Below are 26,618 nucleotides of genomic sequence, written 5' to 3'. Positions count from 1 at the left end.
ATCCTGGAATGTTATGGATGATTTTGAGCCACCATGTGGGTGCTCAGAATCAAACCCAGGTCTTCTGCAAGAGCAGCCAGTACTCTTAACCACAAGTCATATCTCCCATCAGGAAGCTCCTTTTTACAGAAGAGTTTATGATGTTTCTTCTTCTTAAAGGCACAGTTTCTAAAAAAGAGAACACACCCAATAAGAGGTATCACTTAAGGTGCAAAACAAACTCAAACTATCTGACGGGGACAATAATTCTTTCCCTGAAGGAGTTCAAGTCTGCACTGTGTTCTTACAGCCAGGAACTCTATTCCTTGAAGACCTAGAACAGGCTTGGAAAACAATGAAAACATGTTTAAATTAAGGATTAAAACCTTCCTAAGGGGTACCTACACACAAACCTAAGCACTGCAAAATAATTGTATCAATTTGACACAGAAATTTACCATTGGCACAATTCCAAAGAACACTGTCCCCTATCATTAGTACCCACTCTCAGGGTTACCTTAGCAACCAAAGGGCTAGAATACCAGTTTAATGTGTCAGAAAGAAGGCATGGCGATGATCGCCCCATAGAAAATACCAGAAGTGACAAAAGGCTACAAAGCACTACTGGATACATACACAACTACTTCCTAAAACAAACAAACAAAAAAGCTCTCCAAAAGAAAGGCACAACCACCAGGATCAGGTGCGTCCCACAATGCACTAACTGAAAAACTCAGAAAGAAAATAAACCACAGGAATTTGTATGTTGCACTCGATCTTTCTTGCATGGGCTTCCTGCCCACTGGCATTTCAGCTCGTGCCCTCTGAAACGGGTCGGCCAGGACAAAGCTTTGAGTAGAATGACAAAACAGACAGGCCCCGTGGTCTGCAGGCCAGCACGCAAGCCTCACAGTCCAGCACGTCCTCTGGACCTGGACCACATGAAGTCAGCCCAGGAAAAAGCACCTGCACCTGAGCCTCGCTCTCCTTCCTTCCTGAATCCACAGCTAATACCCGGTTTCGGGGACAAAGGGGGCACAGCTTCATCTCAAGTGCTCACTCCTCTGGCTTCCTGCGGGTTACAGGTCTCTTTCCCATGCAAATAAAGAACTAATTTGCTCTGCAAACACTGCTCACCCACATATCTCCTTTCTCTTGCTGCCTAAAAGAAAGGTGATGGGTGAGTGGGCCATGGAGCAGGATGTCCATGTGTGAACCCCGACAGCCAAGACAGTTTCACAGCTACTGAAGCCCCATGGGCTCGGCATGTCCTCTCATCAGCTGTGCTGCACTGAGAGCCACACAGTCTCCAGAGGATGGTAATACACGGAGACCCTCCTGAGCAGAGCATAGCCATGCTCACTGCCCATCTCCACTGGGATAGCGCCGTGTTACTTCACCCAGTCTCCAGAGGATGGTAATACACGGAGACCCTCCTGAGCAAAGCATAGCCATGCTCACTGCCCATCTCCCCTGGGATAGCGCCGTGTTACTTCACACAGTCTCCAGAGGATGGTAATACACGGAGACCCTCCTGAGCAGAGCATAGCCATGCTCACTACCCATCTCCACTGGGATAGCGCTGTGTACCTCATCACAACGGTCACTGTTTTCCCCTTAAGTTCCTATTCATCGTGCTACAACCGGTTTTTATACAAACAAGACACTGCTCAGACTTGCCCTCAAGAACATGTATTCTGCAACTGGGAAATCTTATCTAGTTTCTAGATTATGTTTAAATCTAGGATGGCGCCAGTTAGGGAATAGATTTTTTTTTGTTTTTGTTTTTGTTTTTCAAGACAGGATTACGGAACAGATTCTTAACCCAATCTATGCAATAAAGAATTGAGAGTTGAGAGACGTCGTCTTCTAACCTGTCACCATTGGGTCCCGTCAGGACCACCAACCAGCCCTCTTTGATGCTTGATTCCCCGCACAGCAAATACACACAACCTCCTAGATACATGGGCTAAGTTTAAACCCAAGACTGTCCCAAAGAAACGTTGAAAGGACCAACTGGCTTATCTTCCAAATTCTTTCTGTGGCTAGAATAACTTATAAAAGCAGGAAGCAAGGTGACCTCTTTAAATTTCATAAAGAACAAACTTTGTTTCATCATTTCCCCTGCAAATTTAACATCATATCGAATGTTTTGTGAGTGTTAACAGAACCCATATGCACCATCAGGAATAGAAAAACATCTGCCTAGAAGACCCTAAAGGGAGTGGTCCATGTTTACCTACAGACCTACAGAGGGTTTTAAAGTCCACTTTTCACAATACTAGTTTACCCTTATGTGCCGGATAGTTTTATGTCAATTTGACACAAACTAAAGTTATCTGAAAGGAAGGAACCTAACTGAGGAACAAACTGCTTCCGTAAGATCTGGCTATGGGGCATTTTTTTAAATCAGTGATCAATGGGGGAGAGCCCAGCCCTTGGTGGGGGGTGTCATTCCTAGGCTGGTGATCCTGGGTTCTATAAAGAAGCAAGCTGAGTCTGGCCGTGGCGGCACACGCCTTTAATCCCAGCACTCGGCAGAGGCAGGCGGATCTCTGTGAGTTCTCTACAAGAGCTTAGTTCCAGGACAACAGGTTCCAAAGCTACAGAGAAACCCTGTCTCAAAAAACAAACCAAAAACAAACAAAAAAGCCATGTAAACAAGCCAGTAAGCAGCTCCCCTCCATGGCTTCTGCATCAGATCCTGCCTCCAGGTTTCTCTCTTGTTTTTCTGTCCTGACCTCTTTCAATGACAGACTACAATGTAGAAGTGAAAGCCAAATAAACCCTTTCTTCCCCAACTTTCTTTTGGTCACGGTATTTCATCACAGCAATAGAGACCCTAACTAGGACACCTTACAAAACAAAATCTCCAATCTGCCAACTGGATACATATTAATGTATGTGTATTAATATATGTGAAAATACTATATGTGACCTTTTAAAAGAAGGGGTCTTACACACACACACACACACACACACACACTTTAGTTAGAAGGCATTCACAGGACAAGCTGTATCTCTCAGTAGGCTGGCAAAGAATTAACTGTGTTCACAAGACCAACACCATTAGACTTGAGAAGGCCACATGGCAGCCTCCACCCGGTAAAGCCTGACCTATCAGCCATCCCTGCCAGGCTTCTGGAAACACAAATGCAGGGAAGCCATTTGGCTGAGCAGGAAGGGAGGCTTCAACTCAGATGTCCCCTGAGTGCCAATCAGTAAGACATTAGAAAATTTATCCCAGTTAACCTAATTGTCTACATTATACCAATCTCCACAAAAACATTGCTGTCAAAACACAAACAGGCAAGAAACCCAAAACAAAGCAGATAAACTGACCTCTTCTTCGGTAATTCTATTACTCCACTCCGCATCTTACTGCAAACAAGGAGTTCGGGGGCCCTGCAAAAGCTTCTATCATAAAAGCTGTTTCACAGAAGAAATGGGTTTAATTTTATGAAACAGGAGCGCAGTTTAATGGAAGGCCTGAAATTAAATAAAACCTAGGGCACTTCCTTTTCTTGCATGGATAACAAAGTTGTATTATGACTGCTGAGGTGCAAGATACAGGCCAGGAGGAGACCCTGCTTTTCTAAGGGATGCAGTGTCCCCTCATCATCTCTCCTTGACGCCATCGAAGGAAGAAGGGACAATTTCACCACAGAATACAAAGGAACGCAGTAACGTTTCACAGTAGGCCTCGAGTCAGGCTCTTTCTACAAAAGCTATTATCCAAGTTAACTAATAATCCTCTGGTAAAATAATGTTCATATCTAAAGAAATCATTAAAAATGGGTAAAAAAATTTAAAGGATGAATAGGGAAATTTTTCAGTGTTTCTGACGGGCACTAAGAGAGACGACGGCTGAATGGTTTGTAGGGTCCTTTAAAAATCCTAACCAGAGCAAACCCCGTAACCCCATCATTCCACTACTAGATATGCAAAGGAAATGAAATAAGAGAAAACAGCTAGAGAAACATCTACAACCTCATACTCAGGGCAGCCCTAGCCATAATAGCCAAAAAAATATGCAACGAGCGATGAGTGCAGAAAGAAAACACAGTCATATACGATTCATCCAAAAAAAAAATGAAACCCAGTCATCTATGGCAGCAGGACTGGAACTGGAGATCGTTGTGTTACAGAGAAAAAGCCAGACACAGACAAGCCAGTACCACACAATCCCATCTACATGTGGCCTCTCAGAAAGTACCGTCACAGAAACAGAATCAAACAGTCACCAGAGGCCAGGGTGGGGAGGGGACCTGTCATCAGAAGGTGTGATGTGACAGCTAGACCGGAGCAAAGGGTTCTGGGTAACAGCAACTGTATATGTCAAAGGGGTACAGGAAAGGATTCTGAAAAGTTCAAACACGAAGAAATGATGCGTACTTGAGAGGAAGTCTATTCAACCAGATTTAAACATTACATAATGGACACACCTATCAAGGCACTACACAGTACTCAGTAACAGGGATAGTTTTATGTTCCTTCAGTTGAAATGAGTAAATTTCAAACACAATTACTAGGAAGGAAACTGGATTCTGCTTATGACTGATGTCCCCAGCAGGAATACAATACAAATTTTCACAGGCCCAACCCTCAGCCTAATCCTTACGTCATCACTATACTGGTAAAGGTCAAGAGACCAGGAAGAGGAGGACGAGAGGAGACAACAACCCAAGTGGGGGTTGGGAAGAAAAACAAGCAGGCCATAGAACATTCGTGAGGTGACATAGAAACAGTGGTCACAGGGGGTGAAGGAGACCAACTGAGGAGGACAGAGGGCTCAGAGAGGCTAGTGGAGTAAAAGAATAAACAAGAGAAAGAACTGCAAAAACCCCATAATGAAACACATTTACTGTTTGTACCAGTTTTGAAACTAATAATAAATAAATGAAATACGATTCATCTGTGAACACCCAAATTAAATACAAAGTGATTTGCACAGGTCCCCCAGCCAGGGCTCCTAAGGTAAGGAGATAACCAGACTTGAAGGTACTCTTGTTAACAACTCTGACATTAGGAACTATTTTTCCATTTTGTAAAATGTCTCACTGTCAAAAGGCAAGGAACTGCCTCCCTTTTTCTCTTATCCAAGAATGGATCTGTAGACAGCCTTGGAAACAGCGGCAGGACAGCATTAGGCAACTACAGCTCTCTGAATTTATGTTTTATAGATATCTATCAGAAATATATATCCAACATGGGAAATCATGCATGTACTACTGCAAATACACTGGGAAATCATACACACATACTATTATAAATCCACAGACGTTAGAAAATCTTAAATTCTGAATTCTGACATGGAAAACTCAAAGCACCACGTATGCATATAAACTGCTCTTTGGGGGCCCACGGCTTAAGTGTGTTCACATGCAGGCTAGTGCTGGATTCCTCTTATCCAAGGTCTTAGAAAAAAATCAGAAACATCCAGAAGTGCCCTGGGAAGGTTTATAATAACTCTGATTGAATGGAGAGATGAGTATCTTCTCTGGCTGTAGATAATGGTCTCAGTACCCTGTTTATAAAAACCATACCCATTACTTACAGTGAAACACTCAATCTCACCCACGGTCAAATTTAAGCCAACCTGTAAGTCACACCCAGACTTGATCAGGGATCAAACTCTTTGAAGTCACATCATCCAACCACAAAGCTGAAGCCGTGAAAGGAAAACAGCGCATTGACAACGTACGCAGTGTGCAGAAAACAGTACCTCTGGATCATCCACAAAGTCATTTGTAATCACCTTAGGAAAGCGCTAAGTGACTTGGTGAGCTGGCTGGGTGGTAAAGCGTCTGCTGTCAGCCCTGGGTTTCATCTGTGGGATCCACATAATGAGACAGAGAGATGACTCTTGAAAGTTGCCCTCTGACTGCCACATGTGCACTGGGGCACAAAGCCCCCTCAATCTAAATAAGTAATAGATATATATGTGTATATATATATATATATATGGAATAAATAATAAATGAAAGTTTTTTTAAAAGGAACATCTACTGAACAGCTTGCTTTCATACCCAAGTGGGCTTATATATGATTTCCATAGCTCTACAAAAATCCTAGCACTGGAGAACAAGAATCCAGCCACCCTTAGTAACTCTAAAAGTTAGTGCAAATGTAATACAATGAAATTACGCATAACTGAGGACATGGAAATAATAATCACTTTGGTTTGGTCAACATGCATTGCTTACATGTATACAATGATCACAGCATACCTGATAGATACATACAAATGTGTGTTAACTTGAAAACACTTTGAGACAGATGATCTCTGGACCTCCCCCAGCTGACCTGGCACTCGCTATGTAGAGGCCAGGCTGGCTTCAGACTGGCAGTGATGTGAATCTACCTCTCAATTTAAAAAAAAAAAATCTATAAATGCATTGGGGAACACTGACTTCTTGTGCATGCACTAGGGCTCCCGTGTGCAGGTGCACGTGCGTGTATGTGAGTTTGTGTGTGCATGATGGTGTGAATGCAGGTATACATTTGTGTGCTGCGTGTGCATGGAGAGGCCAGAGTGTTGTTTCTCACAAGTTATCCGTGTTGATTTTTTTTAAAGGCATTGTCTCCAGATGGAGCTAGATCTCACCAATTTAGCCACACTGGCTGGCCAGGGAGCCCCAGAGATCATCTTGCCTCCATCTTACCAGTGTGGAGTTGCAAATGCCACTTTTTTGGTGTTTTGTTTTGTTTTATGTAGGCGCTGGAGATCAAATTTCAAGCTTGCTCAGCAAGCTCTTCCCACTGAGCCATCTCATCTCCTGGCCCTTCCTTTGTTGGAGATGTCAGCTCTTCTGTTACCTTTCTTTCAGGCTTCATCTCTCCTGAGCAGTTCCCAGAGCTCTTATTGTCCTTCTTTCCTATTTGGATGATGGCAACAATGGTTTCTTCTCATGGCAACAAACTGGCCAAAGGAATTAAGAGTCCAAAGCCACAGGCTCAGGAACCAGCCATAAAGAAACACCACTACTACCACCACCTGCAGCAAAGCCCTTGAATGTTGCCTCCTGAGACTGCCTGGGGCCCAGAAGCAGCAGCCAGCTGAGAGATGAATGGATGAAGACTTCAGAGAACCAAGCCACATTAGGGCTAAAGGTTCAGCTAAAAGGTGGCAAGAAAAATCTACCCATAAAAGAGAAGGTAAACATTAAGGCACACCCTGGACTTGAAATAGAAAGAACACACTGCACACCTGAGTTTTCTGACACGGACCTACCTTCAAGAGAGAAATTTCCCAGGACCGTCCAGCCCAAAGGCAGCTCCAGTTGGCTCAGGGCCAGCACCAGCTCCTCATCCAAGGCAGGCAGGGCTTCCATTGTCAGGGCAAACGGGGTCAGCAGCATCTGGTGACTACAGGCCGTGAGCCGGTCAGCCTGAGTGACGAGTAGACGAGCCAGTCTACAGGCCATGTTGTCCACGTAGGTCACTGACGCGGAGCCCATGGTCACTGGGGAGTACCCTTCTGAGCAAAGGCACACAGACACCATCACGGTCTCCTGAAGCCAATGGCCTAGATGGCAGAATAACAAACCATTTACCCCGAGTAGACAGCACACTCCAGAGGACAAGTAGAAAGTAGGGTGACATCATCCTGAGGTCCACTCATGAGCAGATATCATCCTTTTTTTTTTCAGTGACTCTGGGGTTTTAATTGATCCTCTAGGAGCTCTGAGGACTTCAAAGTCCCTTCCCACCAACCACAGCCCCTTCCCACACTTCACCTTTCCCTCCCGCCCAACCCCTAGGTTCCAGTCTGCCAGATGAGGGCCCCTCACTCTTTCTGTTCTGCTATAAACAGTATCCTATATCCTTAGTCATTTATTGAGACAACAGGCGTTTTAAACCCTATCAGAAACTTATTGAAGTACACCCTAGATCCATGGAGCTGCTTTGGGTGTGGGATAAAGACTACCAACCAGAGTCTGTTGTAGATGAACAAAGTCAACAAAAAAAAAAAAAAAACAGGCCTTCTCCAAGGCCCCCTCCAGAAATGGCTCCTGCGACTTGTGGATGTTCTCACTACTTCCGTTGTGGCTGGTCACCCTGTCACCTGCCCTCCCTACACCCCTCTTCTTTGTCTTGCTTTCTCATTCTGCTATGGTTGGTAAGTTTCTGTCCAGCTATGTGTTTTTGTCTTTTGTAGAGTTTCCATGTGTCCATAGCATCCGAACCCCCAGGACCACGTCATGGCTGGACTGAGAAGAGTCACTGAGCTCCTCCGGAGCGCAGGGCCCTTGTGCTCACTGGCAAATGCTCACAGGCCTGCGTCCTCCACCTTGGGCATGGTAATTTCCCACCTGCCTGGGGTCTACTCCATTGTGTAGCAGCTAGGACTTTAAGGTTTTTCCTAAGTTTGAATAAACAGCATTCGGCTGATCTCCTTTCGAATGATCCAGGTCTCTTGTGTGTTCTTTCAATCTCCAGGCCCTTGCCCGGCTCGCTATGGTACAGTGGCGTGCGAACTGTACCAAGAGAGTAATGCAGGTGCGGGTGTTACAGTTGGAGGCACACCAGCAGGCACAGGTGTGACAGAAACTCGGAACAGAAAAGATGTAAGTGCATTTGCCAGAGTGAAAGGGTAGCAGGGAAGGGACCAACAGCAGAATGACAAGCGCCATTAACAAATGCAGCACTGTTGTTGTTTGTTTGTTTGACTGACTGGTTGACTGATTGGCTGATTGATTGATTTTTAAGACAGGGTTTTTCTGTATAGCCCTGGCTGTCCTGGAACTCCCTCTATAGACCAGGCTGGCCTCAAACTCAGAGATTCACCCACCTCTGCCTTCCAAGTGCTAGGATTAAAGGCATGTACACCACTGCCAAGCATTTGGGTTTTTTGTTTTGTTTTTGTTTTTTGCTTTTGGCTTCTTTGTTTTGTTTTGTTTGTTATATGTAAGTTCCTAGGGCTGCCAGGCTGACCACAGAGGAATAAGGAAGGAGAATGAAGACATGGTCTGTCATGTCACCTTGTCCAGAGCCAACCCAGGCATCAGGCTGGAACTCAAGAGGTGACATCCAAGGCACACAACCTCCATTAGCTGCACCAAGTACACTAGACGGAGAGCTGGGGCAGCCAGTGGGATGAGCCTGCCGGGACTAAGTCAAGGCAGACACTACCGGAGGGACCCCAGGAGTTGGTGGCATGGGACAAGTGGCCTCCCTAACAGCATACATATACACCCACGTGAACTCCTGAACTTGGCGAGTGTTTCTTCTTTTTCCTTGTGATTCTTCTCTTGGCAGATACCCTGGAGGGAAGACACAGATGCCTCCCACCCCTACCTCTCAGAAGCATCCTCACCTGGAATGCTGGCTTGAAGAACATTAGCTTCGATGCGCTCAGCAATCACCACGTGTCTCTGATGTGACCCATCATAAATAAAGTAAAACTCGGCATCTTTGGGGAGATAAACATTTTTCCCAAACTTTGCATAGACCGTCCTCTGTCCCTGAAAAACAAGTAAGTCTGGGCATCAGTACACTTCCGTGTTGGGAGGGCACAGGCCCACAACACTGACACTTGTCACAGACACTTCATGGGAGGGAGCACAAATGTCACGAAACCTCCTTCCAACAATGACCTTTTCCCAGAATGCCTCCCTGAGGTGACAGGGAGGCCTGCACTGCTCTGAAAGTCAAAGACAATCAAGAATAGGAAAGAAGTATTTCTTTAATTTGCTAGATATGCCAAGTGTGATTGTTCACCACCTTGAATTCTTATCCCTCATACAACACTGTGCATATGTGAAATACCACCATAAACATAAAGGTTCATGATACTTACTCTTAGCTCAGGCCCTGGCATGTGCGAGAACACTGTTCATGAACCATAAATATTCACAGACATTTTTCAGATAAACAAGAAGGCCCATCTCCTCTGAATGAAGCCTAAGCCCTCTTTCTCATCTGGGTTGGCCTCCTCTCTTGCATAAAGAGTTTCTGGTGAGTACACAGCCTTATAAAGTGTCCTGCTTCCACGAAGAAGCATTCCTTCAAAGGAATGAGACAACAGGCTCGTGGTCTTGGTACATGGGGCTTTGTCAGGGGCTAGCCGACAGCCAAGTCAGCCAGATCATCTTAGGGTCCTGCAGGCCTCAAAGGATTCAGGATGCTCCTTGCCTGAAGTACAAAAAGGCAACCCAGAGCAGACCTCTAAGGAGAAAGGATGTATCCTGCCCCGCCTAAGGGAGTGGCAGGGAAGTGAGAGCAAGGAGTAGAACAGTCATCTACTCTAGAGACGCCCATAGCTTACTCGATGTGGAGAAGGCTCTGGCTGTCTGTGTAACTGCCTAACAAAAATAAACCAGTTTCTCATCCTGAGAGGAGAGGAAAAGGAAGCAGGGGAGAGTCAGAGTAAGGCTCCTGGACACGAGTGTCAGCCTGACAGAGCCCTACAGCAGCATGACCCTGTGGGATGCTGAGTAAAGGGGGAACAAGCCACAGTCCAAATGGAGCTCCTCCTCCCTGTGACCGTATCATTATTTGACCTAAAAATGCTTTTGGAATAAAATCGCTCTCTTTTTATACTGGCTTGCAATCGCACCCTCACAAAGGCACTGAAAATTATGAATTAGTGTAAATATAAACCGCAGTGTTCTGGAAAACACACACGCGCTCAGTTCCAAATTTTCCTGTCTTTGCATGTGAGCCTGTTTGTGTTCGTGTGTCACACAAGCGCAATTTGCAAAAAGTGACGTGCCAAGGGAAACCTGCCATGCCGTAGCTTCAGAAAGAGCACAGGAAGGAGAGCCGAAAACAATAGCACACATCTGACAGGACTGAGAGAGGAAACTCGGACGACTTTCCATTTCCTAAAAACGGAGAACAGCTTGCTTTAGTCGTGGTCCTGGCTGCAACAGGGCTGCAAATTCTCCATACATAGAGCCTGGCGGTTTTCTTAAACACAGAGCAGATTGTATAAATAGATCAAACATTTTTCACGGGTCACAAAGATATCTAATCTGCACCAACTCCAAACAATGGTCAGATTAGGCTTTCATTTGGCCAGGCGAACAAGGACTACCACTTAGGCAAGAGATTAACCACAACATCCTCCCCTAACCACACAGTCTGGACGCATGATGCTTTCCTCTCGAGACCCACACCACACTTTATGATGGTAAAGACGATATGTCCACTGGAGAGAGGTGACCTAGTTATTCCAGCGCTAAGGATGAGACCTCCCACTGAGTAATCACAAGGACATCAGAAATGCAATCGAGGATTCTGGCTAGGGAAGGGAATGGTGCTGAAGTCAACGGAAGGAGCTGCTGAGACAGAGGCAGAGAAATGAAGTTTAATCATGGTAAGAATAGTGGCGTTCAGGAAAAGGAATGAGAGCCTCCAAAGAAAGCAACTAGGCTGAGCTGTGCAGGAGATTCCCCGGAAGGGACTCCTGAAAGAATGGGCATAGAGTGACAGTTGCAGGCGACAACCCCAGGCTGAGGCTGAGGTCTCTCTGGCCACCGTGGCCACTGAAAGTCTACCACTCTTCTTAAGAAGCCACTCACTCGCCATGCAGTAAAGACAGACTCAGCTTACAGAGCTGCCACATACAAACCTCGCTCACGTCCCCAGCTGAACTCAGCTGCAAGTTTTGCTTCTGACAACTGAAAACAATAACCTGTCCTAATAAAACCGATGGATCAACGCAGAATCGCAACTGCAGATGGGTGTGTTGGCACCTTTCTGTCAACTCACTCGGCGCCACATACAAAATTCTCAAACACTTCATTAGAAATAGTTCACTGAAGGGCTAGAGAGATGGCTCAGCGGTTAAGAGCACTGGCTGCTCCTCCCAGAGGACCAGGGTTCAATTCCCAGCACCCACATGGCAGCTCACAAGTGTCTGTAACGCCAGTTTCAGGGAGTCCAATGCCCTCACACAAATATATAGGCAGGTAAAACAAGAATACACAGAAAAAATAAAAATAAAGCATTAAAAAAATACTTCCTTGAAACCTCTGATGTGGGGCAATATTATACAGGTCCTATATTGTATGGCAGCCAGACTTACAGGCCAGCTCATACCTGGCCACACAGAAGGTGGTCACATAGCCTTCCAGACAGGATGTCGCCATCCTAAAAGGATCAAGATATGCTAATATCGTTCTCCTCCTTTCTTTGTAGTTTGGAGGATAGAGATCTAATTCGGCCTATTGGACAGAGCTGGCATGCAGAGCAGGAAGATAGGAAGATGTGGCTAAATGCCATTCACCTGGTTACCTAGGAAACAGAATGCTAATGAATTTCCCCCTCAGTTTACGGTTTGGTATAAAAGCTGTTTGGAGAATAAACATGGGGGAATTTTCAGGATGTGAACTCAGGATTTCATGAAGGATCACTGAGAATCTCCCTCCCGACAAAGCCATGTGAGTTGTGTCTTTATTCCCACACCTCCCCGCTGGTCCGGAGAAATAATTTATGGTCCGGGCTGGCACCGGACACCGACACTTTGGAAACAATGAGATACACAGGCAAGATTTATCTCCCCCAAATTAATCTACAAACTTAAGATATTCTGTTCAAAACCCAAACTGAATATTTTCAAAGAATAGCAAACAAAATAATTCAAAAGTCTATTTGGAAGAATAAATAAGAACAAAGATTTGGACAGGAATAATATTTGAGAGGCAAGTGTTAAGAATATTTTCTAGTGTGAGCTCTCTGCCAATGCAAAATTATCCCAATCAAGCCTAATCAGACCAGATTAAAAGATATCCAGGTTTAATTAGACACCCATGCTCCCTGGTGGCCCTGAGGGGAACAGAAGGTCACCAACGCAACCACCTGAGACAAAAATGGGAAAACCACGTGTTTATTTTCTGGCAAGCAGTTTCAACAGCCCATGGGAGTGGTCTAGACCTTTCAGGGCACAGGGGAGGGGCCTCCAAAGATGGAGGCCAAGGCTGGGATTTCCAGTGAGAAGAAGGAAAAGCTTTTGCCATAGCACAACAAAATAAAGAATAAAAGCAGGGTCTTGTAAACAGTGGGACAGCGGCAAAGAGACAGAACCCAAAGTAGAGACCAGAGACGGATACAAGAACATATAGAACTTACATAACAAAGATGGTAGTGTCTCAGATCAGTGGGGAAGGAATGGTCTCTGCTTCTTCATGGGTTCATGTACCAACCTGTGTGTTCCAAGGACTTTTTCCTTAAACTATCTCTAGGGAAACTATGTCAGTCCAGTTCCCGGGCTTTCTCACACCAGTGTTCCCTTTATCACACTAATGTTCTCATCCACCATGCAGGGCACCTGCATACAGCTATAGACAGACAGTCAGACTGACTGACTGACTGACATTCTGTCAATGACGATGTTACTTGCTAGGCAATCTATTTTTTTTTTTGTTTCTAAACTAACCAACATGCTTGGACAATTAGCAAAGCATTTTCAAATCAAATAATGCAAACAGAAACAGAACAGTGCATGTGTTTAGAGTGGTGGTGTAGGAGGTCTTTCAGTATTTGTGTCGCTTTCATTGGTTAATCAATAAAGAAACTGCTTGGCCTGATAGGTGGAGAAGACAGCACTGTATTCTGGGAGGAAGAAAGCAGCAGATCAAGCCGAGCTGCCATGAAGCTGCCAGGTCAGACGTGCTGAATCTTGCCCTGTAAGCCACGACCTCGTGGTGACATACAGGTTATTAGAAATGGGTTGAATCAAGATGTGAGAGTTAGCAAATAAGAGGCTAGAGCTTATGGGCAAAGCAATTTAATTAATACAATTTGTGTGTGGTTATTTTGGGTGTAAGCTAGCCAGGAAGCTGGGGCGAAGGGCCCCCTGCGCTTCTTACTACAGGGTGGGGTTCTACAACCTAGGGCCATGGAAAGAGTATATAAGGGGTTCAAGTAGCCTCAGTACATGTGAACATCATTAACAAGGCTGTTTCTGTGTGTATGGATCCATTTTCTGAGAGAAAGTTTATTGTAGCCCTCACGACTGTTTCAAAGGCTATGGGTGCTGGCTTTTATAAGAACAGGCAAAATGCAAACTCAACACATTTTTATGGCTTCTTCATGGTAACTGTCAACTTTCTATAAGATGATCAAAACATGTTCTGCTGTTTTCCAAAATATTCAAATATCATACACAGCCTCTCTGTGAGAGGGCTTTAGGGACAAGAGCATGAGAATGATTAATAGGAACCAATTTAATTATGGAAGTTTACTAATAAATACATGTCATAAACCATTATTCTAACATTATAGTGTAAGTGAACTGCCAAACTTAGATTTCTTTTATATTTGAAACATCTTTATTATAATATTCTGTACAAAACCTTCCCTGCCGAGCAAAAGTCTCTGAAAAGTAAAAAAAAAAAAAAATCCAGGATAACTTTGTCATTTTATAGAGAGGTTAAAACATACTGCAGGTACCAGGAAGTCTGATGCTAACCAGCTCAGGAATCAAGCGTCAGAAACACAATATTGTGTATAATGATTTCTCCCCACCCCACCCCACTGGCCAAGCCAGTTCTCTTCCTCACGGCTCATCACACATTGCCTTTGGGTGACACTAAAGAAAATTATGAGAGCAGAGAGTAATTCACTTCAAATTTCTGTGTGTAACTAAAGAATTTCCATAGAACACGGGGCTCTGGGGAGACAGCTCAAGCGCCATGACGAGAACCTGAGTTTCATCCCCAGCACCACATTAAGAAACCAAGCACAGTGGCAGACACTGTTAATCCCCGCACTTGGGAGGTAGACACAGATGGATCTCTAACGCTCCTATTCGGCCAGCCTCGCCTACTTGGCAAGCTCCAAGCCAGGGAGTGAGAGAGGCCACCATAAGCCAAGGTTAACAGCATTCTGAAGAAAGACACCCTATGTGGATTTCTGACTTCTTGCACACACACACACACACACACACACACACACACACACACACACACACAACAATTAAGGATAAGTGTTTCCTTACTATTTTCTCTCTTTATTCTGCAAGAATCCCTACGAGGTACTACTACGATCCTCATTTCTAAAGGAGAACACGGAAAAGATCAGGCCTAGCGACCTGCCTGGAGCTCCCTGCACCAGGCCAGCACCCTTTTCTCTGTATCACACCACTGCACAGTCAGCAAATGCCCAGCTGCCTGGTAACGTCCCTAAAGTTTTCCATTTAGTCACATTGATAAGGGGTTCCTAATAAACCCCTAGGTACATGCAACTCAACGTGTATTCGAGACAACATAAAGCTTCTCCTGAAGTACACGGGTGAGCACGGCACGGCATTCCTTCATCTCCCTGAAGAAACCTGCAGCAGAGACATTTACCTGTAGATGATTCTCTCGGTTGGGGACACTCAGAAGACAACACAAGGGACACATGAGCCAAATGAGTGAAGAAACACTGAATTAAAGCATGTCAAAAGGAAATTCATTTTTTTATAGTGTAAAATGTCAAGATTACTCAAACTTAACACCCAACAAAATTAATATCAACACAAATTGGTTAAAATGGAGGAGAAATATTAGAATATCTTATTTTTAAAAAGGTAGGTTGTTTTCCTTATAGGTCAAAAGACTATCAAAACATCTCTTCAGCAGTTGCCTTTGGGGTAGGAACGACTTCTACCTCCAGACAGGATGAAACAGAGAGCAAAAATTCACATTCAGCAGGGAGGGACCAGGAACAAATTAAAAGATCCTTCTTCTTCAGGACATCCAAGTGGGATAGAAACTATGAAGACCAAAGTGACAGATGCCACCAGACAGTGGAACAACATGCTTAAAGGGATGATCTGAAGCTCACACTTAACAGAAATGATATCTAAAGTAAAACTAAAATTTAAAATAAAATTAACCATTTATCAACAAAAATAATAAGAGTAAATTAAAGATGTATGTTAATGTTCAGAAAGCAATCCGCTATTCAAACTTGCATGTTAAACTCAGCAATTCAAAGATACAAACATGCAAACCAAAGGGCCATTGTGACCTTCATTCATGAGGGACTGATTCGCCACTCTGGAACTGAAATGACCTTTGTTTCTCTAGCAGCAAAAGTGAGTAAAAAATAATTTAAGGCAGAGATTGCCTGTAAGACCAGAGCAGACCCAGCCTCCATCTCTCCCACTCTAGAGCTGAGGATCCAACCCAAGGCCTCATGAATGCCGGATCAATGTTCTACCTCTGAGCCATATCCCTCGCCTTCAGAAGCAGGCTTTTAAGAGCACTCAATTAGGTTAATTTCCCAATGACTAATTTACAGATTACATGAAAGTATAAGACTCATGGATGCAAATACCCAACTCTTATTTGACTCCCACATGGCACTGAGAAACATACAGGGTGGGGTGTGAAAAAAAAACCAAAAATTATCATCTCCTCTCCCAGATGGGCAAGGCAGCACACACTTGTAATCCCAACACTCAAGAGGCTGAGGCAGGAGGATTGCTGTGAGATTGAGGCTAGCCTGTGCTGCACAGTGAATTTGAGGTCAGTTTGAGATACTATCTCAAAATAAAAACAAAAACAAAAAACAAACCACAAAACTCAACACCTCCATTCCTGATTCTCTTAGTAATCACTTGGCCTCAAAATAATCAGTCGCAACAATAAAACACTATTTAACAACTGGACACAGGATGGGGTTTTAGTTAGTAATTAGCATGAGTCAGTCTTGAGAGACATAAAATGCTACTTCTGCCCTGTCTAGAATGGGAGAAACCCAGTAATTCCTCTGGGAATGAGTACAGTCCAGCTGTGATCTACCCTGTCAGACACCCCTAGTCAGAGAAGGCTTCAGCATATAAACAGACAAGACCGGCCCCATGTTTAGAGGAAAGCGACTAAGATGCCAAAGAGATGCAAAAGGCATGTTGTCACAGGAAGAACAATTGAAGGAACTGGAGCTGTTTTGTCAGAGAAGAGCAGACTCCTGGGTAAACAGTCACACCGCAAATATCTGAGGGTCTGCCACGCCGACGAGGAATTAAATGTGTTCTGCAGGCCCCTGGGGAAAGCCCAGAACAATGGGGGGAAGGTTAGGGACAGAGTTCAGCTCAGTGAGAGCCTTGTGAGGAACAGAGATGTGTAGAACTGTCAGGCTTCAACGTGGGGGAATGAACACTACCCGGAGACAGGACACTTCTGGGGCGCCTGCTGTTTTTCTGTCTGCTTATCTGTGTGCTCTGCAGGACAACAGTGCTAAGCCATCCCCAGTCCTGGCAGCCCAGAGCCCACGCCATCTGCTGCAGAATTACAGATGAATTGCTTCACTGGATAACTGAGGGCGCTTTGTTCCAATCCATTCCTCCCTGAGCTCTTGCTCTTGGGCAGACGCCTAACTCAGTTACGTTTAGCCCAGTGGTGGTTTCCAAACAGATCAGCAGAACCCCGTGGCTCTAATGGAAGGATATTGGGAATTTACAAAAACACCATTCAAATTTCATTTTGGACATGCATTTCTTATTCTTTTTGGAATTAAATCTTGAAAGACTGCTATTTGCTTTAGTGGATTACCAACCAAATTTTAAGACCCCCCCCAGGGAGGCTCCAAACTGCCAGGCTCAGTTGAGTTGACACATGTAATAAATTTAAAATTAAAGAATAAAATTGTAATTGTAAATTCTGCTGAGGTTTATATTTTGAAGTTTCCCCATAATGCCCTGGGGAAAATAGTTCTCTATGAAAGTTCCGCATCACCTCTTTCGGGTCTTTAGGCCCTTCTGCTCCAGACACTGTGTTTCCCAATGGAAAATAACATCCTATCAGTGACCAGAGTCACCAATGGCCTAAGAAAGAGTCTCCCCACATTCTTTCTATAATTCATAACTCCAGTGGTTTGACAATTACTGCACAATGAAAGACTGTGAGGTCCTACACTTTAGAGTCACGTCAACGCAGACAGCAACCATGCATGCTTACTAGTTAACATTTGAGGACTGTGGGTTCGTGTCAAACCAATTGCTGTTTGGTGATCAGGGTAGTTGGGCTGACAGCTTTAAACATACCAAACCCAAACCAAGACGCAGAACACAAAGAGCCTTACATCTCTGTAAACTGATCTGTCCTGGGCAAAGAGCAGGGTTATAACCACCAAAGGTGTCTCTATAGGAGCAGACTACTGCGGCCCTGTGTTCCACAGGAGCACCCTCCTGGGAGTGTAAGAGCAACGAACAGTGCTTTTGGCCCCTCTCCTCTGGGTAGCAGAGGAACCAGAACGTGCTCTTCTGTCCTTCACACAAATGTACCATGTATACACATACCGCGGTGCAGGCTATTCCTAAGAGCACTCGAGACCCTGCCAAAGAACACCCAAGGCAAGGCAAAGAACCTGACCATCCTCAGCAACAGAACCATGGATTCCGAAAGTACAAATAAAGCTTGTGTGGACCCAAGTCCTTAGCTTATAGGTAATGCTGAAGATCCAGCTCCCAGAACAGCGCCAACCTGTGACCCCCAAACAAGCCCCCAGCACTGGGAAGGCCTTTTATAGGAGGAGGAGGGGGAGGAGGAGGAGGAGGAGGAGGAGGAGGAGGAGGAGGAGGAGGAGGAAGAGGAAGAGGAAGAAGAAGGAAAGAAAGAAAGAAAGAAAGAAAGAAAGAAAGAAAATAACCCTCTGTCAAGCTCCTCTTCCCAATAGAGCACACCTGAACTAAAAGCAAGCACTATTCTTGATCTCCCCTTCTGAATGAAAGCACAAGCAGGTAAAAGTCTGCCCCTCCCCCTTTCCCAGTAAGGAAAAGAGGAAGCCTATGCCGGGGAGAAAGGAGGAGTCAGCTGGGTGGAGCATCCAGAGGGTCCTCAGTCCCGCCCCTCGCACGGTAGGGTAGACGGAAGAACTCTGCTCCCGGGCAGACGGAAAGAAAGAATAAACTGCAGACTGATGACAGTGTCGAAGGGAGGAGGAGCCGAAAAAGACAGCCAACAAGGAATGGAATCAAAATCGGGCGCTGGAGAATGCGCCAATTAATGAAAATGAAAAAGAGAAATACGCAGCCTGCCCTGGACAACAGCCCGGAAATCTTCCTAAGGAGCAAGGAGGGGAGATCAGGGAGGAAATGGACCTCTGCTTGGGAGTCAACAAATCAGAAACGGAGGGCAAAAGAGGGCACTTTGCAGTGGATCTTTTCCTGGTAGTGGCAAGTGAGGGGACTTTACAAAGCCCCCCTTTCCAACCAACCGCATATCTTCTTCACATGGCTGTCTGTCTCTCCACGTGCTAGACCACAGGTTGGGGGTGGGGAGCAGCTTTTGGAGAGACCCGCCCACCTGAAGAGCTTGGCTTATTCCCTATCCCATCCAGGCAGAGTTGACTGGCTTGGCCATTCAGAAGCAGTTTTCGCCAGCCTTGTCTTTTCCTGCCCCTTGTTTAGTACATCCTCGTTCTTGTTCTCATTTTTGCACTCTTGATCTACCCTCCGCCTCTTTTTTCTCCCCCATTGGGGTCAACTATTTGGGGCTCTAAGCCAGAAAAAAAATAGACCTGCTACAGAGATGCGAAATCTTGGCCTCCCCCTTGGTGTCTTCTGGCCAAAGTAAATTAGGGTCCACCCCTCCTGTGTACTTCAGTGTAAAGTCCAGAAAGGCAAGAGTAACAGCTATAGCCATAGACACAGGGAGCTAGACGAGAAAAGCTTGAAAGAAGTTAATCTTGTTAAGAAGAATCCTTCTGTTTCCTCAGTGATCGTTGTGAAACCTAAAGACACTACAGGTAAATAAAATGGCTCAGGATTCTCTCATGGAGCACACTGAATGTCCTCATTTGTCTGTTTGTACTCAAGATACATACGGAGAATATACTAGGTGTTTTGGCTGAAATAAAGAGCCCGCTCTCATCAAACTCTTCCGGTGGGGAGACACAGGCAATAATTAAATAATTATACATCTGGTTAGTGGGCAAGCACTGAGGAACCTCTGGGTGAGGAGATCGGAGCTCAAGACAGCAGGAAAGAGCCTCTGAGACAGAGTCACATGAAGAAGCATCTGAGGCCACAAGGCCAGCAAGTGCAAAGGCCCTGAGGTAACAAGAACTGGATGTGTGAGGCACAGGAGGAAAGTTGCTAATATGTCACAGGAGGAGCAGAGGCAGGGTCAGAGACAACAGAGGCCATCCAAAGGACTTGGCTGGCGAGTCCAGCTGGGGCAGAAAAGTAACAAGATGTGGCATAGAAAGGACCATTCTGATTGTTTCGTTGAAAACAAACCATGAGAGGGCTAAGTTAAATTTGGGGAAACCAGTACATCTGTCCAGACAAGGGATGAGGGGCATCCTTACAGAGCACGGTCTGTATATCCCTGAGGCGGCTTCTGTGATTCTCTCTGCTGAGACAGGCTGATGCAGCTCTTTTCTGGACCACATTGGTGTCCAGCTCTGCTCCTCCCAGACCACAGCAGCTCCCACAGTCACAGGGGCAGGAAGCAGCACTTTCTAGAAGTCAAACAGGTGACTGCAGTGATCTAACACTAGGGTAGGCTTAGAACTTGGGGCACTTAAAGGAAGATGGGTAAGTGGACCAAGAGAGTAACCCCTCCAATGGCTTTTTACCAGCCACCACTTAGGCATCCAATGACTAAATGACCTTGTGGGTCAGGCAGCATTTTAACTTAAACTCCAGCTGTGACAATTGGGATTAACAAGATTAGGATTTTCTAATGGCAACTATAGATAATCAACAGGGACATACAACCCGAGATGGTTTATAGATTATTACATGACAGATGCCTACTGAAGACACCAAAACATTGTCAGGGTCTCTGCCATGCAGACATTACTAAAGTAAATCCAGGAATAAAGGGTCATATTAGATATTGTTTCAATATCAAATAAGAAAAATGTGGAACCTCAATGTGAAAATACCATATTTGTTATCTGAAGTTGCTCAGTGCCCATAAGAACAGCAATGGCCGCCACAGGAGTCCCCTGTACCCATCTTAATCTTAAAAGACTATATTTTGTATGTTTCAAATATATGGCATTCTGGGAAAGACAAAACTATGGAAATGGGGGAGGGAGATTAGTGGCTCCCAGGGCATAGTGAGCAGGGACATTGTGAATAAGCAAGCCATTGTATTAGTTATTTTGTTTGATGCTGTGCCAAAATGCCCAACAGAAAAATAAACAAACCTCAGCAAGAAAGGGTTCATTTGGGCATTGTCTGAGGGTGGTGTGCATCGTGGAAGGAAAGACATAAAGGCAGAAGCTGGAAGCAGCTGGTCATGTCTACACCCATAGCCAGAAAGAAGAGATGCATGCTGGTCACATCTATACCCACGGCCAGGAAGCAGAGAGAGGTGCATGCTGGAACTCAGTTCCCTTTGCCCTTTGTACTCAGCCCATGGGATGGCACCACCAGCACTAAGTGGGGGGGGTGGGGGGAGCTCCAGAATGCATTCACAGGCACATGGAGGTATGCCTTTGAAGTGATTCCAAATCCAGTAAAGTCAACAATGAACATTAGCTATCACTGTGCTTTGTAGAGCAACTGTGGACAGGTATCATTGCGCTCTGGTTCAAGCCCAGAAGTAGCACAGCACCAAGAGAGAACCCTAATGTACCTGTGGACTTCAGGTGATTGTCTGTGTAACTCTTCATGTGTAACACGTGTGCCACCCTGGTGAAGGGTGTTGGTAATGGGAAAAGCTACACATGTGTGAAGGGGGAGAACATGTCGAAATCTCTGTTCCTTCTGCTCAATTTTGCTGTCAATCTAAAAATAGTCTTTGAAACAATCAGAATAAGTTCTAGTGATCATGGGTCATTTTTAGTTGGGCCAGTCCCAGTGAGCTCTCAGAATCAAGCATGAAGGCCGAGCTCAGAGTGGCAAGGTAGGTTGGGGTTTATTTAGGAGGGAAAGTAATACAAATGTTATAAGAGGGACAGATATAAAAATGGACAAAAAGAAGGAAAATCTATTGGAACATCAAAGGCTGCCCAAACATGGGAACAAAATGGAAGGAGTGAGGTACTCCTTGAACTCAGCGACAGTGAGATCACCAAGAAGGTAACATGGCTGCTGTTTACAGAGACACCCCCCAAAGCTGTTAGTATCATAATAACACCACATATAACAGTCCCACACACAAATTTTGTTTGGGTAACTGTTCCAAGTAGTGGTCCAGGACCCAGGTTCCTGCCATCTTGTGGCTCTAAGTTCCCAATGTGCCTTTGTTATTTCAACCAGTGCTAGGAAAAAGAGTATGGAAAACCATCGGTATTCGGGCCTGTGCATCTCTAACACCAAGCTGTGGCTAGGAGGTATTTATAGGCTAGTGTCCAAGAAAAGAAAGGACTGGTCTGATTATGGGCTTTTTGTCTGCCATAAGCTCTCATCACATGTGTGAAGCCCACAGAACATCTAAGACAGAGTAGGCATGGCTGTGTGAGCTAATCACATCACAAGCCAAGTTGAATCAAATGTGAAGAATTTACTCTAAAACAAAACACACCTAAAGAACCATGAGAAGAGTCAAAAAAATTGGTGACTCATGACTCATGTTGGAAAATACTGGTTAAGTAACATCTTTCCACCAAGAAAACTTTTCAAAATTATATTCTCCTCTCCCCTCCTCCACCCCTCTTACTGTATTTACCCGAAATACAGCATCAGAGGTTGTGCTGCCACAAGAACCCCTTAACTTGGGAGTAAGGGTATCTGACTAAAGCAGCTTCATCAATAAAGAGTTATTTATATCATAAAGGAAAGCTGCTGTTCCTCTGGATAAGAGGTATTTCTGTAACTATAGACTAAATTCTCACTGCCTGCTTATATTAGTGTTCTTCTCATTGCCACAACTAAACACCTTATCAAAACAACTTAAGGAAAGAAAGGTTTGTTTTGGTTTACAGTTCTAAGGGATGCAGTCAATCATGGCAGGGAAGTTAAGTCTGCAAGAACATGGAGTATCTGGTCACACTGCATCCACCACAGTCAGGAAGCGGAAAGCAATGAATGCCTCAACCCATGAGATGGTGTTGCAGGATATTTGTACACTGGGTAAAGATATGTCATTGTGGTTGGTTTAATAAAGAGCTGAATGGCCAATAATTGGGCAGGAGAGTTTAGAAAGGACTTCCAGGCAGAGAGAGGAACTCAGGGGATGAATCTTAGTGTGCAGATTTCACCAGCAAGATGTGGAGCAAGTTGGGCGCACAGTACTAAAGAGAGGTAAAGAGCCACGTGGCAAAACACAGGTTAATAGCAATGGGTTGATTTAAGTTATAAGAGCTATTTGGAAACAAGCCTAAGCTAAGGCCAAGTTTTCACAGCTAATAGTGTCTCCATGTCATTATTTGGGGGCTGGATTCCAAAGAAAGTCTGACAAGAAAGCTTGCTTGCAGACAGGATGGTGCCACATATGGGGTGGGTCTTCCCACCTCAATCAACCTGAGGTGGAAAATCCTTCACAGACATACCCAGAGATTCAAGCCCATGGTGATTATAAATCCTGAGATATGGACCATCAAGATTAGCCATCACTCCATCCTGTACCCCTTGAAATCACCCAAATTCCAACACAAAGAGTAAATTTTTTTCTGAGGTCTATGGCTTTGTAACTCTATAACTACCAGAAAGTAAGACAAATCTCATTCCATATCCCCCTACTCCTTCAAAACTGATGATTTAAATAATAACCTACTGATCATGCAATTGTAATAACGATGAGTATCTTCTTAAAGTCTCCTAGATGCCTGTTGAGTCTGACTATACTGAGGCTCCCAATTATTTCCCAAATGACCTCTAGATACCACACAAGACCCATTCCTCTTGAAAACATTCTTCCACAGCTAAGCCAATACACATCTCCTAAACATACTGCTTGGATCGGGAAGATCTCCTTGTAGAGGTCCTTCCACCACAGTGACCCCTGAAGTCCTTTCCAAACAGATGGACACTCTGACGTTTGTTTAACCAGCGTTACACTCCTTCCAGACTGCAACTCCCAGTCTTCTGCCCACACAAGGAAAGACGAACGCCTTCTTTGCATCAATGTAAACATGTTCCCAATAATTACAGAAATTAAGGCATTCCCGTTGAAACCCAATGTGCTAAATTTTGTTGAGTATGCAGATGCTAAAATGGAGTCTCCTTGTCAGGCTTTACAAATTTCTGGATAAAAGATTTAGGTGGTTTTGTTTGGTTTTAATACCAAAAGCAGAGAAAGAGAGAGAAAAAATCAAAGCAGATTGTATGGTCATTATAACAACAACAACAAAAAAAAAACCCAACAGTTCAGCTAAGAGGAATGTTTTCAAGCGTTTGATTAAAGACTCAATACAAACTTTAGAAAAAGAAATATAAAATGTCTAACTAAATAAGTGACTAAGAAATTTCAAGAATTTTTTTGTTTTAAATCTAAACTGTTAGCTCTTAAGCAAACTCATTTTTGAGTAAGTTGCTCCCGTGTCAGGCCGTTGTAACCCGTGTCAGCTGTATTTTGTCTCTATTATCCATCAGTGGTCTGCTGGGTTACTTTCCCCATCATCTTGCCTCAAAGGCACCTACAGAGGAAGCCTAGCCATGGAATCCAGCAAGGTGGGATGCAGGCCTCTATCTCCTCACCTCCCTGCCTATCTAGCCAACAGTCAACCTGTCAGTCATTCTCCCAGACTTCGAGATCATTTTCTAACAAGGTGACAGGCATTTTTAGTTCACCCAGCGCTCTGTGTAAAGGAGACACCTACAACATGTCTGCCCGGGACAGAATAGTATGTAGCAGAAAGCTGGATTTAAGGTCAAATGGAGACTTCATTAAATTTCACTTTAAAACCCTACAAACAAAGGCTACAAAGATGGCTCAGTGGTTAAGAGCATGAATTGCTCTTTCAGCGGACTTGGGTCCCATTCCCAGCTCCCACACGTTGGCTCCCATCCATCTATAACTCCAGTTCCAGGGAATCTAACTCCCTCTTCTCACCTCTGTGGGCACCAGGCAAACATGTAGTACACAGAGATACACACATGCAAATACTCATGCACACTAAATAAATACAGAAAGATTTTTTTCAATTTAAAAATAAAACCCTAAGCCGGGCGGTGATGGCGCACGCCTTTAATCCCAGCACTCGTGAGGCAGAGGCAGGCGGATCTCTGGGAGTTCGAGGCCAGCCTGGTCTACAAGAGCTAGTTCCGGGATAGGCACCAAAGCTATAGAGAAACCCTGTCTCGAAAAAAAACAAAAATAAATAAATAAATAAATCCCTATAGGCAGAACCTTAAGCCATAATCTATAAGAGCTACAAATAATATGGCTATTGGTGCTTTGTGTTTCTCCCAGGACCTCGGCAAAAATGATCCTCAACCAAGATTAAGTTATAAAGTCACTGGCTAGCACCGGGCACCTCTGTTGGGAACACACACCATCCTCACAGCACTTCACGGTATTTTCTATTATTCCTACTTTTCAAATGAGGAAAGTGAGACTTGGCTTAAATTAGGTCCCAGCTGGGATTCAAATTCAGGTCTATAGCCACTCAGGCGATTCCTGTTTCAAGATTAAAACTACCGTCAGCGTGTGTGTCGACAGCTCGTGAGTATTTAAAGTCCCCTCGCCAAAAGAAAAAAACTGAAAGGCCTGAAACTGTTCTCTCGAGCTGACAAAAATAGTTTGGATAATTTGGGGGTGGGAGGGATAACTACTTACTATAATTTGGACATCTTATCAGGGAAAAGGAGTGCCTGCCTCTACAATATCCAACAAAACAGCAGCCCCATCCTCAGAACATGGTCAGCACCTAAATAAATAAGAAACTTAGCTCATCTCATGCAATGAAACAAGAGGAGACATGACAATGAAGAATAAAGAGGTGGAGGGTCATCTTTTAGAAACGAGAAACCTAGATTTCTACAGGATGGGAATTTCTTAGTCTTCATCTTAAACATAGGACCAGTGAGCACAGGTGAGCATTGCAGCCTGACTGCTTCCCATGGAGACAAGGCAGCCTGACTGCTTCACCTGAAGGCAAGACAGATGGACTTTCTTCCGTCCAGGGGACACGGTCTTGAAGACAAGGTCAGCACTCTCCACAGACAGCATCTTCATGAGCAGGCCAGCACAGATAACCACTTCCTGACTGGCCCCAGCCCACCCCACCGGCTCTCAGCTTGACAACCCACACTCCATCCTCTGAGGTAGATGTGTATGATCTGCTTGACAAATGAGGAAACTGAGGTAGACATCCCTGGGACAGTTTGTTCAAGGCATTTCAGCATGTCAGGAGGCTGAGCCAGGGACTCTCTGGATGTCTGGTGCCCAAGCCCTTATAGATACTCCCTGATGCAGGTTGGTGACCTCACAGACTGTTCAAATCCCTAGAAATTAACCAAGACCTCACTCTGCATACAGGGACAGTCACGGGGCTCACCACAGTACCTAGGATATCTGCTATTACCTGATTTCCTACTTATCTTTATTTCCCTTATCCTTAACTGTTCTGTGAGCTACAAATAAAAAAAAAGTGTCAAAATGCTGGCGCCAGATGTTCATTCCATCTTGGGAAGCAAGGCCACATACCTGTGGTCAGTTATCTCACATCATCACTGGTCTTTTTTGAACACCAAGGAGGTGGCAGGAAGAACAGCCACTGAAAGCAGCAGGACTGAAAGTCATGCTCAAGCCGGGGCTATCTGACAGCACCGTCACTGGGTGGCCTTGCCAGGGTTCTCACTC

The 26,618-nt window shown here is 44.7% G+C and overlaps 1 protein-coding gene across 4 annotated transcripts in view; it reads right to left on the bottom strand.

Annotated features, from left to right (window-relative positions):
• Arhgef28 (Rho guanine nucleotide exchange factor 28) overlaps positions 1 to 26,618 on the bottom strand; it is a 291,354-nt gene that overhangs the window by 169,636 nt on the left and 95,100 nt on the right. For 3 of the 4 annotated variants that reach the window (XM_041663279.1, XM_041663282.1, XM_041663281.1), the window contains 2 exons: positions 9,299 to 9,446; positions 7,214 to 7,507 (listed from right to left, as the gene is read on the bottom strand). In XM_041663279.1, the coding sequence (XP_041519213.1) occupies positions 7,214 to 7,507; positions 9,299 to 9,446 (442 nt within the window). The remainder of the gene's footprint in view (positions 1 to 7,213; positions 7,508 to 9,298; positions 9,447 to 26,618) is intronic. The other variant, XM_041663280.1, reaches the window with a different exon arrangement.

This window comes from Microtus oregoni, unplaced genomic scaffold (genome assembly GCF_018167655.1).
Source record: "Microtus oregoni isolate MIOR12 unplaced genomic scaffold, Mior012 000014F_ref0000157, whole genome shotgun sequence".
Lineage (NCBI taxonomy): Eukaryota > Metazoa > Chordata > Mammalia > Rodentia > Cricetidae > Microtus > Microtus oregoni.
The sequence above is the reverse complement of the archived record's forward strand: the minus strand, read 5'-3'. Positions and strand labels throughout refer to the sequence as shown.